The 24,258-nt window shown below is 56.0% G+C and overlaps 1 protein-coding gene across 5 annotated transcripts in view; it reads right to left on the minus strand.

Annotated features, from left to right (window-relative positions):
- The window catches only part of LRP5 (LDL receptor related protein 5), a 119,893-nt gene that overhangs the window by 49,518 nt on the left and 46,117 nt on the right, over positions 1–24,258 (minus strand). For all 5 annotated transcript variants that reach the window (XM_081531829.1, XM_081531828.1, XM_081531826.1 and 2 more), the window contains 3 exons: positions 20,193–20,389; positions 18,936–19,067; positions 52–448 (listed from right to left, as the gene is read on the minus strand). In XM_081531829.1, the coding sequence (XP_081387955.1) occupies positions 52–448; positions 18,936–19,067; positions 20,193–20,389 (726 nt within the window). The remainder of the gene's footprint in view (positions 1–51; positions 449–18,935; positions 19,068–20,192; positions 20,390–24,258) is intronic.

Raw genomic sequence — 24,258 nt, forward strand, 5'->3', positions numbered from 1 at the left:
GGGACCCCCGGCCCCCTCGGCCTGGCTCCCAGCACCCCCTCCCAGCCTTACCCCATCACGGGGTGCAGCGCGATGGCGCGGGGCTCGTCCAGGTCCTCAGACACCAGGATCTTGCGGGAGGTGCCGTTGAGGCGCGTCACCTCGATGCGGTCGGTGCCGGTGTCGGTCCAATAGAGGTTTCGGGCCACCCAGTCGACCGCGATGCCGTCAGGGTCGTTGATCTCGGTGTTGACCAGCGTCTGCGCCCCCGACCCGTCCAGATACGCCCTGCGGATGGCCCGCACCTCGTCGTCCGTCCAGTAGACGTAGCCCTCCAGCGGGTCGTAGTCGATGGCGATGGCGTGCCGGATGTCGTCCACCTGCAGCACGATGTCCGTGAAGTCCGGCGTGTCCAGCGAGATCCTCCGCAGGTCCGTCCGCCGGGCCAGCAGCAGCACCTCCTCCGCCCCTGTGACCGACACACCCGAGCAGCAGGGTCAGAGGCGGGCGGCACGGCAGGCCTGCGGGGTGGGGGTGGGGGGTGCGGCAGGGGAGGGACTCGGCCAGGTCCCCGGGGCTTCGTTCCCCGGGCAGGTAGGGTTAGGAATATTCACGAGATCTTCCTACACGATCCCTAGTTCATCTGGCACCATTTCTATCACCGTCTTACAGATGAGCCAACAGAGGCACAGAGAGGTTAAGTAGCCAGTCGAAAGCCACACAGCCATCTGACTTCAACCACTGTGCTTCATACTCAGTCCCCCTTCTCCCCTGCAAGCCCCTCTCCTGGCCACAAACAGCCCCAGTTACCAGTCCTGCCCGGGTTCTGGGCTCCAGGCCCTGCTTGTCCACCATACTCCTCAAAGCTCCCACTGGACTCAAATGCCACCTCTTCCCTGAAGCCCACCCTACCTCCCTATACCCACCCAGCAAGGCAGCTTCAAGTCCCGTGACCACACACATCATCACGAGTCCATCCTTCCCAGGTGGCCACCTCCCCAACACGGTGAGCGCCTGGGAGGCAGGCGCCCCTCCTTCCCCTTTTGTTACCCCGGCAGTATTGTGCTTTGTCGCATTATTGATTTGCTGTGATTTCCAATCGGCTTGTTTACGACTTAAGTGAAGCTGCTTTGATCTAAAGGTGAATCTGTTTACACGGAGGAAGCCAAGCCAGGGTGACATCATCAATAGCTTTCATGGCTGATAAGTTCAGCTGGTGACGGACTCCAGCTTCTGCTGGGGGGCTTCTCGATAGGGACAATGACTCAAAGGACATTTGGACTCTAAATACTGAGAGTCTGTGAGTACTGGGTAAGGCGACTCTTGGCTGACCTACACTGCTCTCCAAAGATCTTGAGAGCTCCAGCCGTGGCCAGGCCACTCCGGGTCGGCAGTGCTGGGAAAGCGTGCGGCCATCTCAGGAAGGGAGGGGACAGCTGTTCCTGCCCTGAAGAGGCTCCTCCACACAGACAGTGGGAGAGCCGCGTAAGGGCCCTTGGAGTGATGACCTTGACAGCAGCCCACCTTGCCCACCCAACAGGCGCTGTCACCCGCTAGCAAGGGACCTGAGCCAGCAGCCAATATGCAGCTTTTAACTGGATGGACTGACTCTACAGAGAACCAACTCATAGGAAGCCACATCTTAACTACACTTGCCTCCCCTTTGCCTAGAACAATAATGCAACTGGTTTTGAGTACATGGATGTGAGAGTTGGACCATAAAGAAGGCTGAGCACCAAAGAATTGATGCTTTCAAACTGTGGTGCTGGAGAAGATTCTTGAGCGTCCCTTGGACTGCCAGGACATCAAACCAGTCAATTGTAAAGGAAATCAACCCTGAATATTCACTGCAAGGACTGATGCTAAAGCTGAAGCTCCAATACTTTGGTCACCTGATGGGAAGAGCCAACTCATTGGAAAAGACCCCGATGCTGGGAAAGATTGAAGGCAAAAGAGATGGGGCAGCAGAAGATGAGATGGTTGGATGGCATCACTGACTCAGTGTACATGAGTTTGAGCAAACTCCAGGAGACAGTGAAGGACAGGGGAGCCTGGCATGCTGCAGTCCATAGGGTGGCAAAGAGTTAGACACGACTTAGCGACAAACCAAAACGATGTTATTTCTTTATTGACTTATTAAGAGACAGTATTCCTTACGGTATTGGCTTGTGAACTATTAATAGTATAAATCATAGTTCCCCACAGCGAACCCTGTGCTAGATAAATCATTGGCAAAGACAGTCTCGGTCTCTGAGCAGAATCTGCCCTGAACAAAACACGTCCTGGATCCTCCCAGGGAGTCATCAGAACTTCCGGCAGAGGTAGCCTCGCGTGCTACTACACAGAGCCTCCCGCGTAGGGCCCCGGAGGTGCTGGCCAGCCCTGACCCGGACACCCCCCGAGGCTGCTGAGGCCAGGATGCGGCCCTCCCCGCCCCGACCCGTTCACTCACTCTGGCCCTCTCTGGTGTCAAGGATCCACAGAAGCAAAAAGATTATGCTCAGAGGCCGCCTCTGGCACTCGGGGGGCCCCTTGCCCGGTCTGATGAAAGGCCCAGAATGGGCACGGACCCGCCTGAAGTCACATAGCAGGGAGGGATGCGGACAGGGTGGGGACCAACCCAGCACCCCTCATGTCAAGCCCCCCCAGGACCGGGCTCTGCACTCGACTGCCCGGTCTCCTCATGCCTGGTCCAGCCACAGTCCTCAAACAACCGATCAGCTTCTTGCCTCAAGAGTGGAGCCCTCGGAACCCGGTGTTTTGCAGAGTGATTTTGGGGTCCCCCCTGCCCCCTTGGGTTTTCAGTGAGGGCAGGAACTTCATCCTGACTCCACGGCTCCAAGGCCCCGAGTTTGTAATCCGATTCCCCCAGTAGAGGGTGCTCAAAGACAGCAATGGCTTCACGAATCGAGGGCTGGGGAAACTGAGGCAGGTGGTGGGGAACGGGAGGTGCAGGGAGTGCTGGAGAAGGTGCCCAGGCACCCGGCTTCGTTGGAAAGCTCCCCAAACTCAGATTTAGCTAGTGGTGCTGATGCAAGTTCTGGCTTGGGGTATGGCAGACGGAGAGGAGGGGAGTTCTGGGCTCCATTCCCAAAACGTTCTAGTGACATCGGGCCTGCTTTTCAAGGGCCAGGTCACAGGCTGCCTCCTCCTCCAGGAAGCCATACCTGCCTCCCCTCCAAGTGGTCAGAGGGACCACATACAGGCACTGCACCTACTGCCTCACAGGGATGCTGGCCCAGGGCCCCCTCTGGCTCTCTGTAGTCCCCCAGCACAAGGCCCTGCCCAGAGCAGGTGCCAATATCCTAGGACAAGCAGGGAGAATTCAGGACAGAAACTTCCTGGACCCACTCCTGCTGTGTGATGTGGGGCAGATCCCTAACCCTCTCTGGGCCTTGGTTTCCTCATTTAGACTGAAGAATCAGCCTGACCTGATGGGAGTCCCCATTTAGCCCCGACATCAAGGAGAACCATAAACCAAACTCTATGGCGGGTTCTGCCTTAATCTGCCCCCATGGGAGCTGGAGAGAGTGCCCAGAAAAAGGTGGCTCCTTAGGGAACCAGACACTAGGTTCCCAAACATATTTTGAGCCTGTTTCACCCATCCCTCTTCCCATGATCCTCCAGACAGTTATCCGAGCTAGCACCATCCTCACACCAACCTCTGAGATGGGTTCACGCTCCATTTTACTGAAGAGGAACCCCAATGCACAGAGAGGTTAAGCTCCTCACCCAAGGACACACAGCAGCAAGTGGGACAATAAGGTACCACGAACACTTCAATCCCCGGAGCTGGCACAGGCAGGAAACCCAAGGTCAGTGCACTGGCCCAGCAGGCCTGGTCGCCCCCCCAGTGGCTTTGTGGGCAGCAGCTTCAGGCCAGGCCCCGACCCAGATGCCGGGGTTGGGAGTAGACGGAAGAGATGCAGGAATTGCCCGCATGGTGCTCCTGCAGTTGCAGGACACAGACCTTCAGTGAGCAAGACTGTTAATGAACTAGTGCTGGGAGGAAAGCGGGGGGCATGGGCAGCTGAGAAGGGGGCAGGCTGAGACTGGGGTCTGGCGTCCAGCAGGAGCCTCTGGGATCCATGGGGCTGTGACCACGGATGCCACAGATTCCAGCAGCCTGTCCCCGAAGGGCACGGAGCCACCAGGGGTGAAGTGCGCCCAGACCCAGCCCTCAGGTAACCAGTCAGTATGAAACCTCGAGCACAACCCACCATCAGGGAGCCCCATCATCAGTGTTTCTTAGAATCAAGTCTCTGCGGCCGAGCCAGTAATTAAACACTGGGAAAAATCTGTAGGTGTTGATTGACTCCAAACCGGGGTTGGGGGGGGGAACCTCTGACACCCCTTGGGCCACACAGCCTTTAAGGTTTTTAGTTGAGCTTTGCAAAAAAAAAAACCGCAAAGACCAGGACCCCCAGGAGAGAGCCAAGGTCCAGCCACGGTCAGCCTGACGGTCTGAGCAGGCAAAACCCAACACGGAGATGTGGGGCGTGCCATCCCGGGCCAGGTCGGTGGGGGCAGCTGCAGAGAGAAGACCACAAAGGGGGCCTGGACCCCTTGGTCGGCAGACGCTCACCAGGGCGACCTCCAGGGTTGTTTGCAGGGAGGTGCAAGCAGCAGCTGGCCTTGGGGTGAGCGCAGGGCGCTGGGCCGGCCCAGCAGGAAGAGAGGCCAACCCCCTCCCTGGGACCAGACACAGAGCCTGGGGAGGACTTTGTTTAAACACCAGGGAAGTAAACTGTTTAGAAACTTAACAGTTTAGCCAAATGGTTTTCTTTGGGGTTGTTTAAACAAATAGCCTGTCCCACAGCACTGCCGAAGAAAGAGAAACCCTCCCTTGCTGGCTGGGCAGCGGTCCCTGGAGCCTCCTCGGGGCTGGCTTCTGACCCCTCCCCTCCCATGCAGGAAAGAGGGGCGCATCCCTGCCTTGGGGTCAAGCGTCGGGCTCGGGACACAGCCCTCCCCGGCAGAGTGTTCGCCTCAAAATGGAGAAGCAGACTGGAGGGAGAGCCCGATGCCACGGACATGTCCAGCTCAAGCCCTCCCTCCCAGACAACATAGCATCCAGACCGAGCCACCGTCCCCACAAACGAGGGCTGCAGTCACATCCCCCGCAAACTGGGCAGCTGTTATCGGCAGAGACTGCTTCTCTGACAGTCCTGGAGGCCAGAAGTCAAAAGTCAAGGTGCTGAGGGCTTCCCTCGTGGTCCAGCGGCTAACAACACTCTGCACTCCCAATGCAGGGGGCCCGGGTCCGACCCCTGGTAGGGGAGCTAGATCCCACATGTTGCAACTAAGACACGGCACAGCCAAATCAGTAAAATAAATATCAATCCATCAATAAAATAAACATTAATACATAAATAAATTAAATATTAAAAATCAAGGTGCTGGCAGGGCCAAGCTCCCACAGAAGGCTCTGGGAAGAACCGTTCTCAGCCTCTTCCAGCTTCTGGTCATTGCCAGCAATCCCAGACACATCCCCTGGTCTGTGGCTGCTTGTCTCCGTCTTAACACGCCCTCCTCCCCTGGGGTCTGTGTCTAAGCCTCCCTCTGAGAAGAAAGTCCCTGGGTGTTGGGCCCATCCGAATACAGCACGACCATGTCTTGGTTCCCGCTGCAGAGACTCTATTTCCTAATCAGGTCACACCCACAGGCTCCAGGGCTGGGGCTTCACCGTGTCTTTTAGGGGGATATGATTCTGTTCCCAACAGTTAGGGATCACAGTTGGGGATCACGGGACACTTTCCACGGAAGGACGGGTTCAAGGGCAGGAACTCCAGACAGAGAGGCACCTGGAGGCCACTCTGCAGCCCCGCAGGCAGGAGTGGGGCAACCCTCCACCGCCCCCTTCCCTGGGGTCTGATCTGAGCTCGGAGGCTGGGTACCCGCCGAGGGTGGTCCAGCAGACCACGACTCTTCCCTGAATACCTTCTGCACGCTGAATGCCGGGGCAGCTCTGAGTCCAACCCTGTCTGCAAGGAAGCCTCGTGGAAAGGGCAGGCGGTGGGCGCAGCAGAGCCCGGCCACGAGACACACAGAGCCCCCCGGGACAGAGGCCAGAGGAGGCCCCTGCGTCCAGCGTCATCTCCACACCCTCCGGCCCGCCTTCCAGTCCCCACAGGGCTCTGCGCACCTTCGTCCAGGTGCCAGATGGCAAACGCTCCGGGCTCTGCGGGGCCACGGCCGCCTCTCACAGTCCCTCGGCTCCACCACCGTGTAGAAGCTGCCGCAGATGACGTGTCAGCAAAGGCGTGCAAGCAAAGCGTCCTACGTGGGCGCCAAAACCTGAAGGTCCTACCACTTTCCCAGGTCACAAAACACTCCTCTCGTGACCTTTGTTCAACCGTGTAAAGACTGAACTTAGCCCACAGCTGCCCCTAAACAGGCTGCAAGCCATCTGGCCCACAGGTGGGGGCTGGGGCTTTGCTAGCCCTTGCATGGGGCAGTACGTGTGACTTTTACTGTATCAGAACCATAGTCTGATCACGTGGGAAACCATGTCAGGAGATGCGGGACACAGAGCAACTCCAAGTGCTCTCCACTCCACTTCCCTGTAAACCTAAAACTGCCTGAAAAATAGACTCCGTTAAGTATTTTCAAGAAAGTTAAAAGGCATATACATCAATGAGAAAACTACCCAGACCTCAACAACAAACGGGCAATGACCGTAAACACAAACTAATGGAAGACAAAAAGCACAATCAATAAACACGACAAATGGGTAACTTCTTGGTAACTTTACTGTCTGAGCCACCAGGGACGCCCAAGCATTAGTCGCTTGGTTGTGTCTGACCCTGCGAACTCATGGACTGTAGCCCGCCAGGCTCCTCTGTCCATGGAATTCTCCAGGGGATTTTCCTGACCCAGGGATCGAACCTGGGTCGCCTGCGTTGCAGGCGGATTCTTGCAGGTAGACGTGAGAGGCCTGTTGCTACCAGCTGGGTCAGTATGTCCCCACCTCCCAGGGGACTGTCCCGGGCACGCTTCCTGGATGGCAGTGTGGCTTAGGGACCCTCTGACCAAGCAATTTCTCCTCCAAGAAGCCAGCCCAAAACAGCAGCTAGAAATGCACACGGATTCTCTGTCACAGAGGGTCCCCAAGGCTTCATGAAAACAGCAAAACTCAAACCTGAAAGAAAGAACCTGTAAAGAACCTAGAGATCTCACTAAAGGAAAAAAAGTGAAAGTGAAGTCGCTCAGTCGTGTCCAACTCTTTGCGACCCCATGGACTGTAGCCCACCAGGCTTCTCTGTCCATGGGATTTTCCAGGCAAGAGTACCGGAGTAGGGTGCCTTTTCCTTCTCCAGGGGATCTTCCCAACCCAGGGATCGAACCCAGGTCTCACGCATTGCAGGCAGACGCTTTAGCCTCTGAGCCACCAGGAAAGCATTACATATATGAAGGGGCTGGAGTCCGGGTCAGTCATTACACAGGCCCCAACGGCACCCTCTGGAGACGGCAGGGGCAGGACAGGCTGGGGAGGCGGTAGGTGGGAAAGTCAGCGTGATGCTACTACACATATGAGCCGAACAAATCACGCAAGAAGATGTGAATGCGTGCACAGGAGAAAGGACAGGGTGGTCCCTCTGCCCTGGTGGTCCAGTGGTTAAGACACTTCGCTCCCATTGTAGGCGGCACGGGTTTGATTGCTGGTCAAGAAACTAAGATCCTACATGGGACAGCCAAAAAATAAATAAATAAATAAAAGGACAAGAAACACACTTCAAAATATTAACAGCAGCTATTTCTAGGTGGCAAAATTATGAGAGTTTTTTATTTTCTCCACTTATTTTTTATGTTTTCCTTCCTACAGCGACCACAAATGTTACTTCAAAACAAGAAATACAAAGGCTTTAAAAGACAGTGCACAAGGTCATCCCGAGGGGATCTCACGGACTAGGTGGGGCGACGGTCCTAATTCCGGGGGGCCACCATGGCCTTCTCAAGGGGGACCTGCGAGGGAGGGCCCTAGCTCTCCACTAAATCGCCACCGGGTGGGGGAGTTGTGGAGAGGGGACTATATTTGGCCTCCAGGTTCTGAGCTGTTTGAGCTGGAAGAACAGAAGGGAGGGATGGGGAAGAAGCGTCCACAGCCCTGGCAGACCAGGAGGGCGCTGCTGGTGGCAGTTGCCCAGTGTGGGGGCCACCTGAAAGGGCCTCGTGGTTAACCCCTTCCACACCCCAACTCGGAAAACAGACTTTTCATGATGGGCAAAATGAGAGTGCATCCCAGGGCCTGGGCTGACCACATCAACACACACGGAAGGGGCGGGGCCTGTGAATTCCCCGCCCCCCAACCCAGCAGGCAGGGTGGATAGCACCCTGTCCCCCGCTGAACCACCTGCTGCTCCAAGGTCATGGCCCCCCACTGGAAGGACGAGGCTCAAACCTTGAAGTTCCCCCAAGGCCACACCACCCCCGAAGGCTCCTCCTGCCAGAGATGCCTCTCCACCTGCCTGACGCGTCCTCAGCCCCGGTCCTGGCTCTTGGGTCTCCCACGTCCATCTCCCCTTACTGTCCCCACGGGAGGCAGAGCCAGCCTTGACCATGACCCGGGCCCAGAGCCACACGGGCAGAGTCGGGCCCAGTGTAGGCCGCTGTCCACGCTGCAGCTTCTAAGGCCATAAACAGCTTCACAGCAGGCAGGCAGCCGGCTTGTTTTTGTTTTTTAGCAATCGATTTTCTCCACTGCCCCCCTGGGGTAAGCGGTTGGAGAAACACTGAGACCACAGGCCGGCACCCCAGCCCAGGAAACCGCGCCGAGCGACCACAGGGTCACACGGCACAGAGGAAGTGGCCAGGCCGGACGCTGGCTCCGCTGGAAACCTGAGGCCCAAGCAGCTGTTACCCCGCACGGCCTATCTCGGGCCTGCCGGCCAGGCTGCAGGGAGGCTACAGGGGCCGGGTAGGCGCCCTGGCCTGGGGCTGGGCCTGCGTGCACGGCTCTGGGATGGGTGTCACCCCCGCCCTGAGGCCTGGGGTCACTGGACAGCGGCCAAGTCAGTGCCAGTCCTGTGACCCCCCTGCCTCTGCAGCCAGTCACCTCTGGTCCCATCCTCAGGCCCCTCACGTGGCCCTCCACAGGCAGCGCCGCCCAGGGGTCACACCCGACTTCAGCCCCCAGCCCCATTTCCTTCCTGAGCGACCCTGAGCAGGCAAGCTGGCCCGTTCCTCACGGGTAGGACTCAGGTGTGGATAAGGCCCCCACGCGAGGCTGGGAGGGTCCCGGGACAGAGTCGGTGAGCCTGGAGCTTGAGGCCACAGTCCCAGAGCAGGTGCCCCTCCAGGGCCAGCGAACACGCACCCAGGGACCCATCTCAGGAAGGCGGGCAGGGAACAAGAGAGCCATGTTCCAACAGAGTGTGGTTGGGTGGGCAAATGAGAAGTGGGCAGCCAGGCTCCCTGAAAGGCAGGAATGTGGGGTGGAGGCTGGCAAAGAGCCCGGGACTTGCATGAGGAAGGCTCCGTCCCACCTCTTCAGGCAGATGGCTCCGTTCTTTAGAAAGCCCACACGGGGGTCGCTCTGAGCCCAGGCAGACTAGAAGTGACCCCTAGACGACTCTGGTGCACTGCAGGCAGATGTCCCCGGGGTCCGGGCGGGGCAGGGGAGGCTTGGGACAGACCCTGGGCCAGGCTGCCCAGGCTCAGGTCTCATCTCTGCCCCTCCTTCTGGGGCTCTGACTGTGCATGTGGACAATGCAGGCCGGCCAGAGACCCTCCTTCACACAGCGTCACCCCTAGCCCCCAGGAGGTGCTGAGGGCTGGGGTGTCCGTCCACCCCAGGGCCCGGACCTTGAGAGCACAGAACTTGTCCCTGAGGGGAGCCGTCTCAGCCCCGGGGACCGTCCAGGGCCAGGCTGGAGCTGGGCTCGACTGCAGAAGCAAGGGGCACGTCAGACAGGCTGGGAGGGAGGGGGCTACGTGCGGAGTGACCGCAGTCTCACTGAGGCCGGTGGACATAGGCATCCATGCGCCTGACCGCGCCCAGGAGGCCTGCCTGTCCAAGGCCCCAGACCCATGACGACACTTTTTTCTTTCGAAGAATATGGCAGGCTCCCCTCTCCTCTTTTATTAGTTTTAAAAGTTAGTGTTCAGACTCAGACACAAAAGAACACATGCTGTGTGGTTCCATTTCTATGACGTTCCGCAACAGGCAAAACTAATCCATGGCGATGGAAGTCAGGACAGCGGCCGCCTCGGTGTGGGGGATGGGGGCTCGGGGGGGGTTGGTTTATGGCGGGAGGCTGCCAAGGGCACTGGGGAACTTTCCGGGTGGTGGAAGTCTTCTGTATCTGGTGTGGGGTGGTGGTTATGTAGATGTATACAACTGTCAGAGCTAATCAAAATCTACACTTAGAACCTGTGCGTTTTATTGTCTGCAAGTTATATTAAATACCTCAATTTCTTAAAAAAAAAAAAAAGTCAGCACTTGGGCCTGTTGACACCATTTCCTGGGACAGTGCAATCTGATTTTCTTGCTATTAAAAATTCACGGTCCATGGCTGAGAACAGCAGCTGCCTTCTGTTTGCAGAGTCGACGCCAATCACTGCCCGGGCGGCGGCAGCCTGGGCCACAAGGGCCTCCTTTCTTTTCCCTTCGACCTACTTCCCTGATAAGTGACAAGACAGCCAGACTGAGAACAAACGCACCCCTTATCCCTCGGGCCTGAGCCTCGGCTAATCCTCCCGGACAGACGGACGGACGCGAGGGGCCCAGTTGTCAGCCCGCCCTTCAGACCCGACACTGGGCGCCTCTGTCCCTCCTGCCGCCCCCGCCCGGCCACATCCCCGCCGCCCTTTTGTCTCCTGTCCCCACGAACATCTGTTAAAACTCCTTCCTGGCGAGGTGCGGCAGGCGGGCCGTCAATCAGCGAGCCCTCGCCTCATCTGGAAAGGCCTGGGCTGGGGGTACAGAGAATGACGCCCCAACACTGCCTGGCCACCCCCAGGTAGCGGAGCCACATGCCACAGACACAGGCCCGCAGGTCACCTGCCCAGGTCACTCAGGACCCGAGAGGGGTGCCCCACAGGCGTGAGGGAGGCCCAGGGACAGAAGTCAGAAGAACAGGGCAGGTCCCCCGAGGGGCCGGCACCCGAGCGGCTGGGAGCAGCGGCAAGAGCGGGTGCCCTGGATCCGTGGTGGTAACTCCCAAATAAGGCCCCGCTACTGCTGTTTTTAGCCCATCCCACATAATTGGAAAAACATGGGGAAAACCAAAGCCAGCCGGGCACCTCCGTTGGCGTGGCTGCCAGGGAGGGGGCGGGGAGGCTGGTGCTGGAGGGCACACGGGCTCGCGGTCTGGCCCGGGGCGGGCAACTGGCCCGCCCGCCTCGGGGACCAGAGTCGCTCGGTTCCCCCCAGGCCTCACTCAGCCCCCAGCAGGGCCAAGGCAGAGGAGGGCCACTTGCTGGGACACCCACTCCAGTGTCGGAACCCACGGGCGCCTCCCCAGGTCTCCAGAAACACGGGCCCCCGGAGCCAGTGGTTGTCCCATCCCCGCCCAGGGGGCTGTGGGAAACGAGACGCCCCTCGGCCCACAGGCAGGGAGTCCCGGGGCTCCTGTCCTGTCTGCGTGTCCCCGCCCAGCAGGCTCTGCCCCTTCCCTGACACCCACTCCAGCCCCGCTGAGGGGCGTCCTCTCCGATCTCCCCATGTCATCAGTGGACATTCAGCAGCAAGTGAACCAGCCCCCACTCCACCCTCCACCTTCCCCTGCACCCGCCTCAGGATGTCGCAGGCTCCCGTTGGCTGGGGTCCAAGCGACATCCCATCTTAGCTTTGCCCCGGGGGAAGGCGTTGACCCCTGCACACGGCTGACTCTCCCTGGCTCAAAAGCAGGAAAACAACTGGATTCACGGGCGTCACACAAATGTCTTCAAATTCAACTCCATGGGCTTCTCTGATGGCTCAGCTGGTAAAGAATCCACCTGCAATGCAGGAGACCTGGGTTCGATCCCTGGGTCGGAAAGATCCCCTGGAGGAGGAAACGGCAACCCGCTCCAGTATTCATGCCTGGAGAATCCCATGGACAGGAGCCTGGTGGACTACAGTCCATGGGGTCACAAAGAGTCAGACAGGACTGAGTGACTAACACTCACATAAGCATAAAAGGTCAGGCACCTGGGGTGAGAGGGCCAGGAATCCGCAAGTCACTACCGAGACCCTGGCTTTCTATCCTGAGAAGTTTCCGGCTGTGCGGCTGGTTCTCGACCCGCTACCTGGCAGCTGCCTTGGGCACGAATCCAGGGCAGAGGCAGCCCTCCGCCGCCCACACCTAGTCCCTCGTCATGGAGATTTGCTGGGGCCAGGAACCTGGATGTCACGTGGGTGACGGTAATTCCAACACAGCCAGGTCCCTGCCCCGACCCAGAATCCTTCTAGCTCAATGCCGGCCTTCATCCCCAGAAAGGAGAGCCACATGCCTGGCTTCCCCACTGGCCAGGAGAAGAGGTCTCCCCAAACACTGGGCCCCACCTCCAAGCTCCTCTGGGTATCCAGTTGGCATCCACATCTACTCCTGATTCCAAATGTCCAGGGAAGAACTGCTCTCCTGCCATCCTGCCTGCCTGGCTCCAAGTTAAAGTTCAAATTCAAGCACAGCTCATATTTGTTAGGCAGCCAGGCCTTCCTCTCAACAGCCCCATGAATTGGATACTATGTGCTTACTCGCTTAGTCGTGTCCAGCTCTTTGTTATCCCATGGACAACAGCCCGCCAGGCTCCTCTGTCCATGGGGATTCTCCAGGCAAAATACTGGAGTGGGTTGCCATGCCCTCCTCCAGGGGATCTTCCCAACCCAGGGATCAAACCCAGGTCTCCCACATTGTGGGCAGATTCTTTACCATCTGAGCCACCAAGGAAGCTGATCATCCCTTTTTACTGCTGAGGAAATGGAAGCACAGAGAGGCTGAGCCAATTTCCCAAGATCACACAGCCGGGACCTGAGCTAAGGTTTCATAAAAGGAAGACTGGACACAGAAAGCCATTGCGCGGTTGAAACGTGAAAGTGTTAGTCACTGAGTCGTGTCCTACTCTTTGTGATCCCATGGACTATAGCCCACCAGGCTCCTCTGTCCATGGACTTCTCCAGGCAAGAATATTGGAGTACCGGTTGCCTCTTCCTGCTCCAGAGGATCTTCCCAACCCAGGAATCAAACCTGGGTCTCCTGCATTGCAGGCAGATTCTTTACCATCTGAGCCACCAGGAAAATCTCTCTAAATTCTGGGTTTGCCCGAGAGAGCATTTCCTCGCTACCCGAAAAGTCTTCGGCAGGCTCCCAACGAAAGACCAAAGCCGTGTTACATGTCGCGAATGTTGCCTTCGACACACCTTATCCTGGACGGAAGTCGCACAGGCACGGTCTGTGTCCGTTTCCCTTTGTCCCAGAGGCCATCCCTCTAGCCCAGGGCCTCCTCCAGAGCCCTCAACACGTGGCTTTGGCTCTTCACCCCCCGTGGGACACTGGACCTCAGCGATTCCACAGACAAGAGGAGATCCCCGAGTGATCCGAGGACCTCCTTAGCCGGCCCCAGAATTCCATCCTGTCTACCGGACACCCCATGCCTCGGAAGACCCTGGCGGGCCTCCAGGGGCAGCGGTGCCTTCCGGCCGGTGCCATTCAATAGGCTTCAGCGCCTCGTTTTCTTCATGTTACCCTCGCACTGCCAGCCTCTGTCTCCAGGCAGTATTTGCATCTGATACCCCGTACGGCGTCAGCAAAGCCCGCATTCCACACATGATTTACATCCACCGGGACGCGGAAAAACATGCCAAGGGACGCGGCAGCTCGGGACGCTGCTAGAGCAGGGAAGGCAGCCACTGCGCTCAGGTGATGGGGGGGCGTCCTTCTCATCAAACGTTGTCCTTTAACACGACACTCTGTGGCAAAGAAGAGAAACTGGACGCGGGGGGATCCGAGTCCCGAAGCCCCCAGTCTGCCGGGGAGGCGTCCCTTTTTGTGACATCTGAAACCCTCGCTCACAGAACGGGCTCTGACTCACCGTGTCTGTTGCCCAGACAGCCGAGGAGGCCCGCTCAGGGACAGAACCCCTTCTCATTCACGCCCGCACTCCTCTGGGTGAAGGACACGGGGAGATGTTTGAGGACCACCTCGAATGTCCAGAAAGCCACCTTGGGGGCAAACTCTTGAAATGCTCTAAGAAGCTTCTGGGTTGCTTCTCCAATTCAATGAAAACACTTAGGAAACTCTGTTTACCCTTTCCCACCCCGGCTGCCCCCAGATCACTTCAGCTTCTAACAAGCTCCAAGGCGGGTGTTACATAAGCCGCCCTTGACGCCCCAGAACGAACCCGTGTGTCAGTGGGAAGCAACAGGGGTGCAAACCAGCCTTATAAAAACTGGGCCCTGGGCATCCCATTCTCCTGCACACCAAGACTCCAGTCCACGGCTTTTGTCTTCCTGAGCTGTTCCCTCTTCTGACCCAACACCCTGGACCCGGAGGGGGCATACGGAGCAAACGCAGGTAGATGCAGCCTCAGTGTGAAGACAGCCTGTCTGCCTCTGTGTGGACCCCCACCCCATCCCTCGCTCCCACCCAAGCAAGGGCCCCTTGGAATGACAACAAAAACATTTTTCTTCCACGAGCTTGGCATTCTCCAGCTGAGTCATTTGAAAAAGTGTCCTTCACAGCTGGGGAGGGGGCAGTTCTGACAAGACCAGGGAAGGTGGCCCAGTGGCTGACTCCCAGGGGCTCTGCGGGAACTGGATCAGCCCCAGCCCCAGCCCCAGCCCACCCTACACCCCGCACACCCCGCCCCCAAGGGCTTGCTTCTGACAGGAAAGACAGGCTTTGCTGCTAATCCCCAGTTCTCCTCCTGGGTATCAGTGTCAGCTCCCCAGCCCCAGGTACTGCCTCCTCCAGGAAGACCTCCCACCCCTCTCCCGCGGTTGATGCCTGCAGTGGGTACACAATCCTCTCAAAGGACTCGACCCCAGGCAGTGGCCCCCAGAGCTCAGAGGCCCATTACTGGGATGGTGGAAATCTGAAAGAAGCCTACAGTCCCCACTGGTTCTGGTTGGAAAGGAATCTGGGCCTCCCCCAGGGGGTGGCAGGAACCTTGGACAATGGAGGCAGACAGAGCCCCATGGGCCTGACGCGATGCCAACGCTGTGAATGGTGGGCATGGCTACTGTGTATGTACACCCACTAGGTGCAAGGGGGTCCCATACAGCATTTGCAACTCCTGTTGATGCCCTGGGTTCTCCACAGCTTCCCTGGCAGCGGGTGGTTTCAACCCGCACCCCCCACATCTCACAGATAAGGAAGGGAGGCACAGAGTGGCAGGGCCCCAGGGCTATACCCCAGGACAGCCTGGTCAAGTCTTCTGGAACTCCAGGCTTCTCTGGCTGTGCCACTTCACCAGGCCGTGACTCTGGGCTTCGATGAGGGTTCACAGCCCATTTCTGCCCACACCCCACTCCGGGAACTCTGATGCAGGAAGGAGCTGCACAGGCCCCTTAACAAAAGCAGCTGCACAAGGCCCCCACTCGGGAAGGCACTACTGCATGATCTACCTTCTTGGGGTTGTGTCTGTCGACTACAAATTGGCATGTGGCATAGGCACTTGCCACCCACCTCTACCAAGATTAAATCGTGTGCTGCTGCAGCTGCTGACTTTCAACACATCCTGAAAGGAGCTCAGGGTGGAAAGTAGAAACAGAGGCATCTGTGCTCCAGGAAAAACTGGCAGGATGAGTCTTCAGATGGTTAGATATTTTCAGACGCCAATTTTATGAGCCCAATTCTTGTATCTCCTCATATCTAGAAAAGGGCTACAACCCTTCAAGTGACATGACGTCTGTTCCTTGTGACTAGCAGAAACCTTCTGCAAAAATATGCACTTGATTGCATGTACTTCTCCGTCATCAAGATCATATATATACTGACCTTTTCCCCTACCTCTTTGGAGCACTTTCTCAGCTATCTGAGATGCTATCTCCAGGCTATAGTCCTCATTTTGCCCCAAATAAAACATAACTCACAATTCTCATTTTTTGTATTTTTTAAAGTTGACATATCCATTGCTGGTCCTTCCCCAAATGTCCACATGCAGCCTGGTTCTAGATACTTGGAATGGGCGGAGATGGCAACCATACCTGTATCCCCCTCCCTCTCCCAGAGCAGACATCACCAACCGATCCAACACAGGGCTCAGGCAGATAGCACCCATCGATGGCAGATAACAGACAGCAGATCCAGATCCTCCTACCTCCAGGGCCAGGCCCCAAGCCAGCCCTCTTACAGCAGCAAGACTCGGAAATTGCAAAAACACAAATAGAAATGCCCAAGAGGAGGAAGATGATTTGAAGGTCTACACACTTGATAAAACATCCTTCAGGCAGTAAAACACATGCTCTTGAAGCACTGTGCGCGCGTGCTTAGTTATGTCCGACTCTTTGTGACCGCATGCACTGTACCCTACCAGGCTCCTCTGTCCATGGGATTTTCCCAGCAATAATACTGGAGTGGGTTGCCATTTCCTCCTCCAGGGGATCGTCCCAACCCAAGGATCAAACTCACATCTCCTGCGCCTCCTGCACTGGCAGGTGGATTCTCTACCATTGAACCACCTGGGCCATAGCTCATGTAATTGCAAATACTCCTGCAATACTGTCAACTGAAATGTAGAAACACATATGGACAAAAGAGCAGAGAAAGATACACCAAACTACCTCCACTATTTCCAGATTTCCCTTTAGTTTCTGCAATAGACAAAGCAGAAACGGCTCCGTAATTTGCAGGGACCACTGCAGAGTGAAAATGCAGGGTCCTTTCAAGTCGACAACAGAGCACAAAACGGGGCTCTTCTGAACGTGGGGCTCCATGTGCCTGCACAGATCAGACACCTGTGAGGTCGGTCCTGACGCCAACTGGCTCCTGCCACAGGGCAGCTACATGGGCTGCTCCTTCTCTCTGTTCCATCTCCCTGCGCCCTGCTCATCCCTAAGTCTCAGCTGAAACGGTGCCTCCTGGGGTGGACCTTCCCTGGCTGCCCACCTCAGGCAGTCAGTCCCCCCTACCCATCCCCCTGTGCATTACAGTAAGCCCCCTACATACAAGCCGTCAAGGTGCAAACTTTAAAGATGCGAACGTGCATCTGATTCCGGTGGGGGATCAGAACCTGTGCCACCCACGCCAGCTGTGACTGACACTGCAGCTCGCCCTCCGTCTCCTCTCGCTGACCATCCTTCAGCTCTACCATCTCCCACCTCCTCTCCCTCCCCCAGTCAGTAACTCTTCTTGCCTGTTCACTCGATGCCAGCCCCTTTCTGCCCTTTTTGCTGTTGTACTGTACTACTGTACTTTTCAGGTACTATACTGTAAGATAAGAAATGTTTTAATTTTCGTGTTTGTTTGCTTTTTATGTATTATTTGCATGCTCTTCAAGCATGCAAGCCTATTACACTACAGTACTATATACCTGATTGTGTTAGTTGAGTTACCTTAGCTAACTTTGTTAGACTTACCAACAAATTGGACTTACCAACGCACTCCCAGAAGGGAACTCATTCAGATGTAGGGGACTTACTATATTCTCTGTCTCAGCCCCTTTCATGTGCCGTGCATTACTCTGATCCAAATCTGTTAACAACTTTTATTTACGTGTGTGCCCCGTCAACCGGACCCAGTTAGCACCTGTGCTCCATGAGCAGAGGGCAAACAGGCCTGCCCGGCTTGCTACCTGCTTTAGCCCCAGCACACAGCAGACGCATGGCAACGACCTGGGGGGTATGTGGAACCTAGCGGATGCCATATTTTTCAGATTTGCCATCACGAACGTTTGTTTTAAATCTAGGACCAAGTTCTACTACTGCTCCTCCCTTCTGCCCCCAGCCCACCAGGGCCGCCCTCGCCTTCCCTTTCTTTCCCCCAAGTAGGGCTGGCCCAGGGGTGGCTGCTTCCGGTCACCCCTCACTACCCCCACCGCTGGTCTGGCCTGAGTTCACCCTGGTGCTGCCTGGCTGTGCTGGGCCCTGGATGTCCCCAGGGACAAGCTGTTTCCTGGACACACATCATTTCCAGAAGAACAAACTCTGAACCCCATACCTGGCAGTAAAGGCCCCCAGGCAGCACCCCAAGATGGGTGACACTTCATTACAAATAATCACAACATGAGTGCTTAAAGCAGCAAGCGTGCGAAAAGGGGGAGAATAAAGAGGCGGAAAAATATCAAAAGCAAAGAATAGCACTTGTGCGGGGGGGTGGGGGCGGGAAATCAGGTAAACTTCACGCATCCGGAAGATAACTCCCGTTAAGGATGTGTTCACGACCTACGTTTCCAGCGGGTTCGGGAAAGAGGGGAGTGATTACGGCACGAAGATCCCACGGGAATGGGATGCAAGGGTCAAAATGAATTATAGGATTTCCCTGGTGGTCCAGGGGTTCAGACTCTGCTTCCACAGCAGGGGGCGCGGGTTCCACCCTTGGTCAGGGAACCAAGATCCCACACTGCTACACAGTGTAGCCAAAAAAAAGCAGTGATAAAAAATAAAATGTTTTTTAAATGAATTATAAGTTCCACAGCAACGCTTACGAAAAAAGTAGAAAAGCAAAGCCAGGAGCTTTCGGGAGGGCCGGGGGTGCCGCAGAGTCGGGAGCCCTTGGAAGAGGCGGGAGGAGAGGACGACATGTCTGCCGCTGCCTCCTGCCTCCCAGTTCCTAGCACACCACCAGCCTTACCCTAACAGTTAACAACAGCAGGCTTTTAGGGTGCGATCACACAGCAGGCAGGGTGCTCGGCACTCGGGGTCTCAGCCATCCGGCACGACCTCCTCTTACAGACGGGAACCCCAGCGTGCCCGTCGGGCAGAAGAGCCCCGATCTGACCCAATCCTGGCGGCTCGGAGCCCAGACCGTGCGAGCCCCTTCCCGAGGGAAGCGGACGGTGGGCACCCAGGCCGGCGGCCGCCCTCCCCGGCTCACCTGCCTTGCACGTCTGCCCGTTGTCCTGAAGCTGCACTCCCGTGGGGCAGGCGCAGGCGTAGAACGGCTCCCTCGGGGACAGCAGGCACAGGTGGGAGCAGCCGCCGTTGTCCTCCTCACACCGCGTGTGGTCTGAGGGAAACGGGGCGGGGGGACACGGTTCCGGGACTGACCATCGACCCCCACTCCCGCCTCGCCCGACGTGGGCATCCTCCCCGCCCCTCCTCCTCCTCCTCTCAATTTCCTACAACGAGAAACCCCATCTACATCAGGGCCCCTCCAAGGACACCTGCCCCGCGGAGGCCACCCCCAGCCATCCCTGGCAGGATCCCAGGACCTGCCCGCCTGGCAGTGGTGAGGCCCTGGGTCGGGGGCTCCTGGAGCGGAGGCCTGTCTTATCTCTGTCACGTGCTTAGACCTCATGGGCTTTGCGCAGGTGCTCAGTGGCCACATGGGACCCAGCCTCTTGATGCTGATGATGAGGCTTTTCGGTCTCCCTGGCACAACCATCATGCAACCGAAGTGACGAACACTCCCAGGATCTCACTCTGCCCAGGACAGGATAGGGCGGTACCCATGAAACGCGAAGTGCTGAAGTGTTAGTCGCTCAGTCGTGTCCAACTCTTTGCAACTCCATGGACTGTAGCCCGCCAGGCTCCTCTGTCCATGGGATTCTCCAGGCAAGAATAGTGGAGTAGATTGCCATTTCCTTCTCCAGGGGAATCTTCCCAACCCAAGGACTGAACCCAGCTTGCATTTAAGGACCACGGAGCTCTCCCCAGAAAACAGCTCCAGAGAGCCCCACCTTGGGACCCCACTCTCAAATTCAAAGTCAGGACCTTCAACAGCATCAAGGCCAGAATCCACCCCCCACCCTCTGTGGTCCCCATGGGAACTGGTGGAGGTCCCCATAAGAGCAGGTGGTGGTCCTTGAGGGAGTGGGTGGACCCTAGGCCCTGGCCCTGCTGGCTACCTGTCACAGGGGCTTTTCACCATCAGAGACCCCTCCACAAAACCATGAGGGGCCCAGGCTGAGAACTCAGACCTGGAAAGATCTTCCATGAGTAAGTATGTAACCTCCACTGGGTCTTGAAAACAGGGCAACCTTCCTTGGAAATCCTTTTGCCACCCCTGAGGACAGCCCTGCCCAAAGCAGCCCCCGCGCCAGCTCTGCAGAGGGACCTCTCCCAGCCTGCCCCCTCCCCAGGCAAAGACACCAGCCTCCCGCGCTCAGCCCCGGCCCGGCCCCTGACTTACAATAAGGCTGCCGCTCCGGGCTGAGAACTTGAATATCCATGGGCGAGTAGAGAGCGCTAAGGATCTCCTTCCTCTTGTCTCCAGTCCTCTTGTTACAGGCGTGGATGGAGCGGGTCTGCCAGTCCGTCCAGTACAGAGTGTCTCCGGAGAGCGTCAGGGCAAAGGGGTGCGTCAGACTGCCTTCCACGACCTTCTGCCTGCAGGGGGATGGACGGTTAACTGTTCTTGCTGTGATCATTTCATAACTGAATCACTATGTTTTACACGTGAAATGAATACAGTAATATTGTATGCTAATTATAACTCAATAAAAAATATTAAAAGCCCAAACGCATAGATACAGAGAATAGACTAGCGCCAGGGGTGGGGCGGTGGGTGAAACAGGAGGAAGAGATCAAAACATACCAATTTCCAGATTTAAGGTAACTAAATCCTGGGGCTGTAATGTACAGCATGGTGACTACAGTTAACAATACTGTAAATTTAAAAGCTGCCAAGAGAGCAGATCTTGTAAGTTCTCATCACAAGGGAAAAAATTTTAACTATGTATAGGGATAGAACTGGACATGGAACGACAGACTGGTTACAAATAGGAAAAGGAGTACGTCAAGGCTGTATGTTGTCACCCTGCTTATTTAACTCACATGCAGAGTACATCACGAGAAACACTGGGCTGGATGAAGCACAAGCTGGAATCAAGATCGCTGGGAGAAATATCAATAACCTCAGATATGCAGATGACACCACCCTTATGGCAGAAAGTGAAGAACTAAAGAGCCTCTTGATGAAAGTGAAAGAGGAGAGTGAAAAAGTTGGCTTGAAGCTCAACATTCAGAAAACTAAGATCATGGCACGCAGTCCCATCACTTCATGGCAAATAGATAGGGAAACAGTGGAAACAGTGGCTGACTTTATTTTGGGGGGCTCCAAAATCACTGCAGATGGTGACTGCAGCCATGAAATTAAAAGACGCTTACTCCTTGGAAGAAAAGTTATGACCAACCTAGACAGCATATTAAAAAGCAGAGACATTACTTTGCCAACAAAGGTCTGTCTAGTCAAAGCTATGGTTTTTCCAGTGGTCATGTATGGATGTGAGAGTTAGACTGTAAAGAAAGCTGAGCGCCGAAGAACTGATGCTTCTGAACTGTGGTGTTGGAGAAGACTCTTGAGTGTCCCTTGGACTGCAAGGAGATCCACCCAGTCCATCCTAAAGGAGATCAGTTCTGGGTGTTCACTGGAAGGACTGATGTTGAAGCTGAAACTCCAATACTTTTGGCCACCTGTTGTGAAGAGCTGACTCATCTGAAAAGATCCTGATGCTGGGAAAGATAGAAGGCAGGAGGAAAAGGGGACGACAGAGGATGAGATGGCTGGATGGCATCACCAAATCAACGGACACGAGTTTGGGTAAACTCTGGGAGTTGGTGATGGACAGGGAGGCCTGGCGTGCTGCAGTCCATGAGGTCACAAAGAGTCAGACATGACTGAGTGACGGAGCTGAACTGACTGATAGGGACAGACGTTACTAAACTTATTACTGTCATCATTTTGCAATATATATGTACAAGGGGGGGAAATGTAACTACGTGATAAGAATAGATGTTAACTAAACAACCAAACTTGACTGTGGTCATCATTTTGCAACATACACGTGTAACAAATCACAATGTCATACACCCAAAATGAACATAATTGCATATGCCAATTATATCTCAATAAAAACCAAAACCCAGCAAACAAAAAAATGTCTTGAGGTGAAATTCACATAACACAAACTAACCATTTCAAAGTGAATAATTCAGGGCCACGTATCACATTCACAGTGTTGGGCAACCACCACCTCCAGCTACTTCCCAAACATTCCCATCCCCATAGGAAAACCCCGAACACACCAGGCAATTAATCCTCATCTCCCCTGCCCCCACAGCGCCTGCTGACATCAGTCTGCCTTCTGTCCCTAAGGACTGGCCTGCTCTGGACTTTCCGAATAAACGGAGTCACACAATATGTGGCCTTTGGTGTCCAGTTTCTTTCAGGCAGCAGCATGTTTTCAAGGCCATCCGTGGCCTGTCGTCTCTCCGTGCTTCATTCCTATGTTATGGGTGAGCAATACTCCGTTGCACAGACGTGCCACACCTTGTATATCCGTCTAGCGTTCATCTGTTGGTGGGCATCTGAGTTGTCTCCACCTTTCGGCTATTGTGGATGGTCCTGCTATGGATATTCATGGAGACGCATTTATTTTAAATACCAATTTTCAATTATTTGCAGGTATAAACCTAGAAGGGCTTCCCACGTGGCTCAGTGGTACAGAATGCGCCTGCCAATGCAGGAGACACAAGAGATGCGGGTCCGATCCCGGGTGGGGAAGATCCCCTGGAGCAGGAAATGGCAACTCGCTCCAGTATTCTTGCCTGGGACATCCCATGGACAGAGGAGCCTGGCGGGCTACGGTCCCTGGGGTCTCAAAGAGCCGGATACGACTGAGCACACAGGCACAACTCAGCAGCAGCATAAGCCTAGGAGCGGAACTGGGGATCCCACGCTAATGCAGCGCTCACACCCGGGGAACCATGAAACTGCTTTCCATGATGTCACTGAGAAGCCAGAGGGCCGTCACTTCTCAGGGCTGTTTCTCCTCCCTGAGCCCTGCCTCAGAGAGGCCCCCCACGAAGCCAGTGCCAGACTCAGCTCACTTTACCCACCCTCACTGCTCCTTTCAGGATGCCCCGGGCCCCTGGGTGCAACTCCACCCACGCCCCCTCTGCCTCCCGGGAACATGCCGAGCACACCCGCCTTCACTGAGGGCTGACTGTGTCCAGACACCGAGCACAATAAAATCAGGCCCTGTGAATACCCCCGGGAAGCACCGTTACAATCCCCAACGCCCATCCCCGGCCCCAAGGCTCAGAGCAGTGAAGCAACCCAGCCACGGTCATGACCAAGAGAGAGGCCTGGCAGGTCCGTCTGCTCCAGGGCTCACCCTCTTTACCAGGAGGTCCAGTGCCATCTGGACACAGTAAAGATGTGGGCACATCCATAAAGAGCACTGACCATCTGCAGAGCCAGAAATATCAGGTAGGTAGAAGAGGGGCTGAAAGCAGGCTCCAGAGTCACAGTGCCTCACTTCCAGTCTTGGCTCTGACTAGCTGTGCAGCCTTGGGGGAGTTCACGTACCTCTCTGTGCACCGTCATAAAAGGGGATCATAACAGCAGACACAGGGCTTCCCAGGTAGTGCCAGTGGTAAAAAAAAAAAAAAAAATACCCTCCTGCCAGTGCAGGAGATGCAAGAGATATGAGTTCAAACCTTAGGTTGGGAAGATCCCCTGGAGGAGGAAATGGCAACCCACTCCAGTGCTCTTGCCTGAAGAATTGCATGGACAGAGGAGGCTGGCGGGCTATGGTTCATGGGATCGCAGAGTCAGACATGACTGAGCACAGGCATACTAGATAGCAAACACTTCACAGGGTTGGTATGAGGGTGAAATGAACCGACATGTCCAGGAAAACACCAGTGTTATACAAGGGTCAGCCACCGTCACATCATCACGTTGCCACCATGTCCTCACTACCATCACATCATCACCACCACCATCATCACCACCACCATCACCTTCACTACCATCACATCACCCTGTTGCCACCTCCATGAACATCACCATCAATACCATTATCACTATCACCACCACCACCACCATCACCACCACCATCACCCATGAATATCACTACCACCACCACTACAATGTTTTAAATGCCACCATCATCCTCACTGCCCCTCATCACTGCCCCTTGAGCAGGGCACTCCCACCTGCAGCCTCTGTAGACTCGAATGCTCACCCTTCACAACTGCCCAGATCACTCAGCTCTCCAAGGACCCTGGTTCCCCAGGCCACCAAATCTCAAAGCAGGCCCCAGGCCAGGCTGTGATCCAAGGACAATGGGATGGAACGTTTCAGATCAGCTGGGGCACACAGCTCAGCTCTAAGATGCCCAAGAGGCACTGGGGCTTCCTGCCGACTGCCAGGAGAGTGACCTTAGAAGTGGGTCTTCCAGCCACAGTCC

This window comes from Giraffa tippelskirchi, chromosome 10 (genome assembly GCF_054371585.1).
Source record: "Giraffa tippelskirchi isolate mGirTip1 chromosome 10, T2T-mGirTip1v1.2.pri, whole genome shotgun sequence".
NCBI lineage: Eukaryota > Metazoa > Chordata > Mammalia > Artiodactyla > Giraffidae > Giraffa > Giraffa tippelskirchi.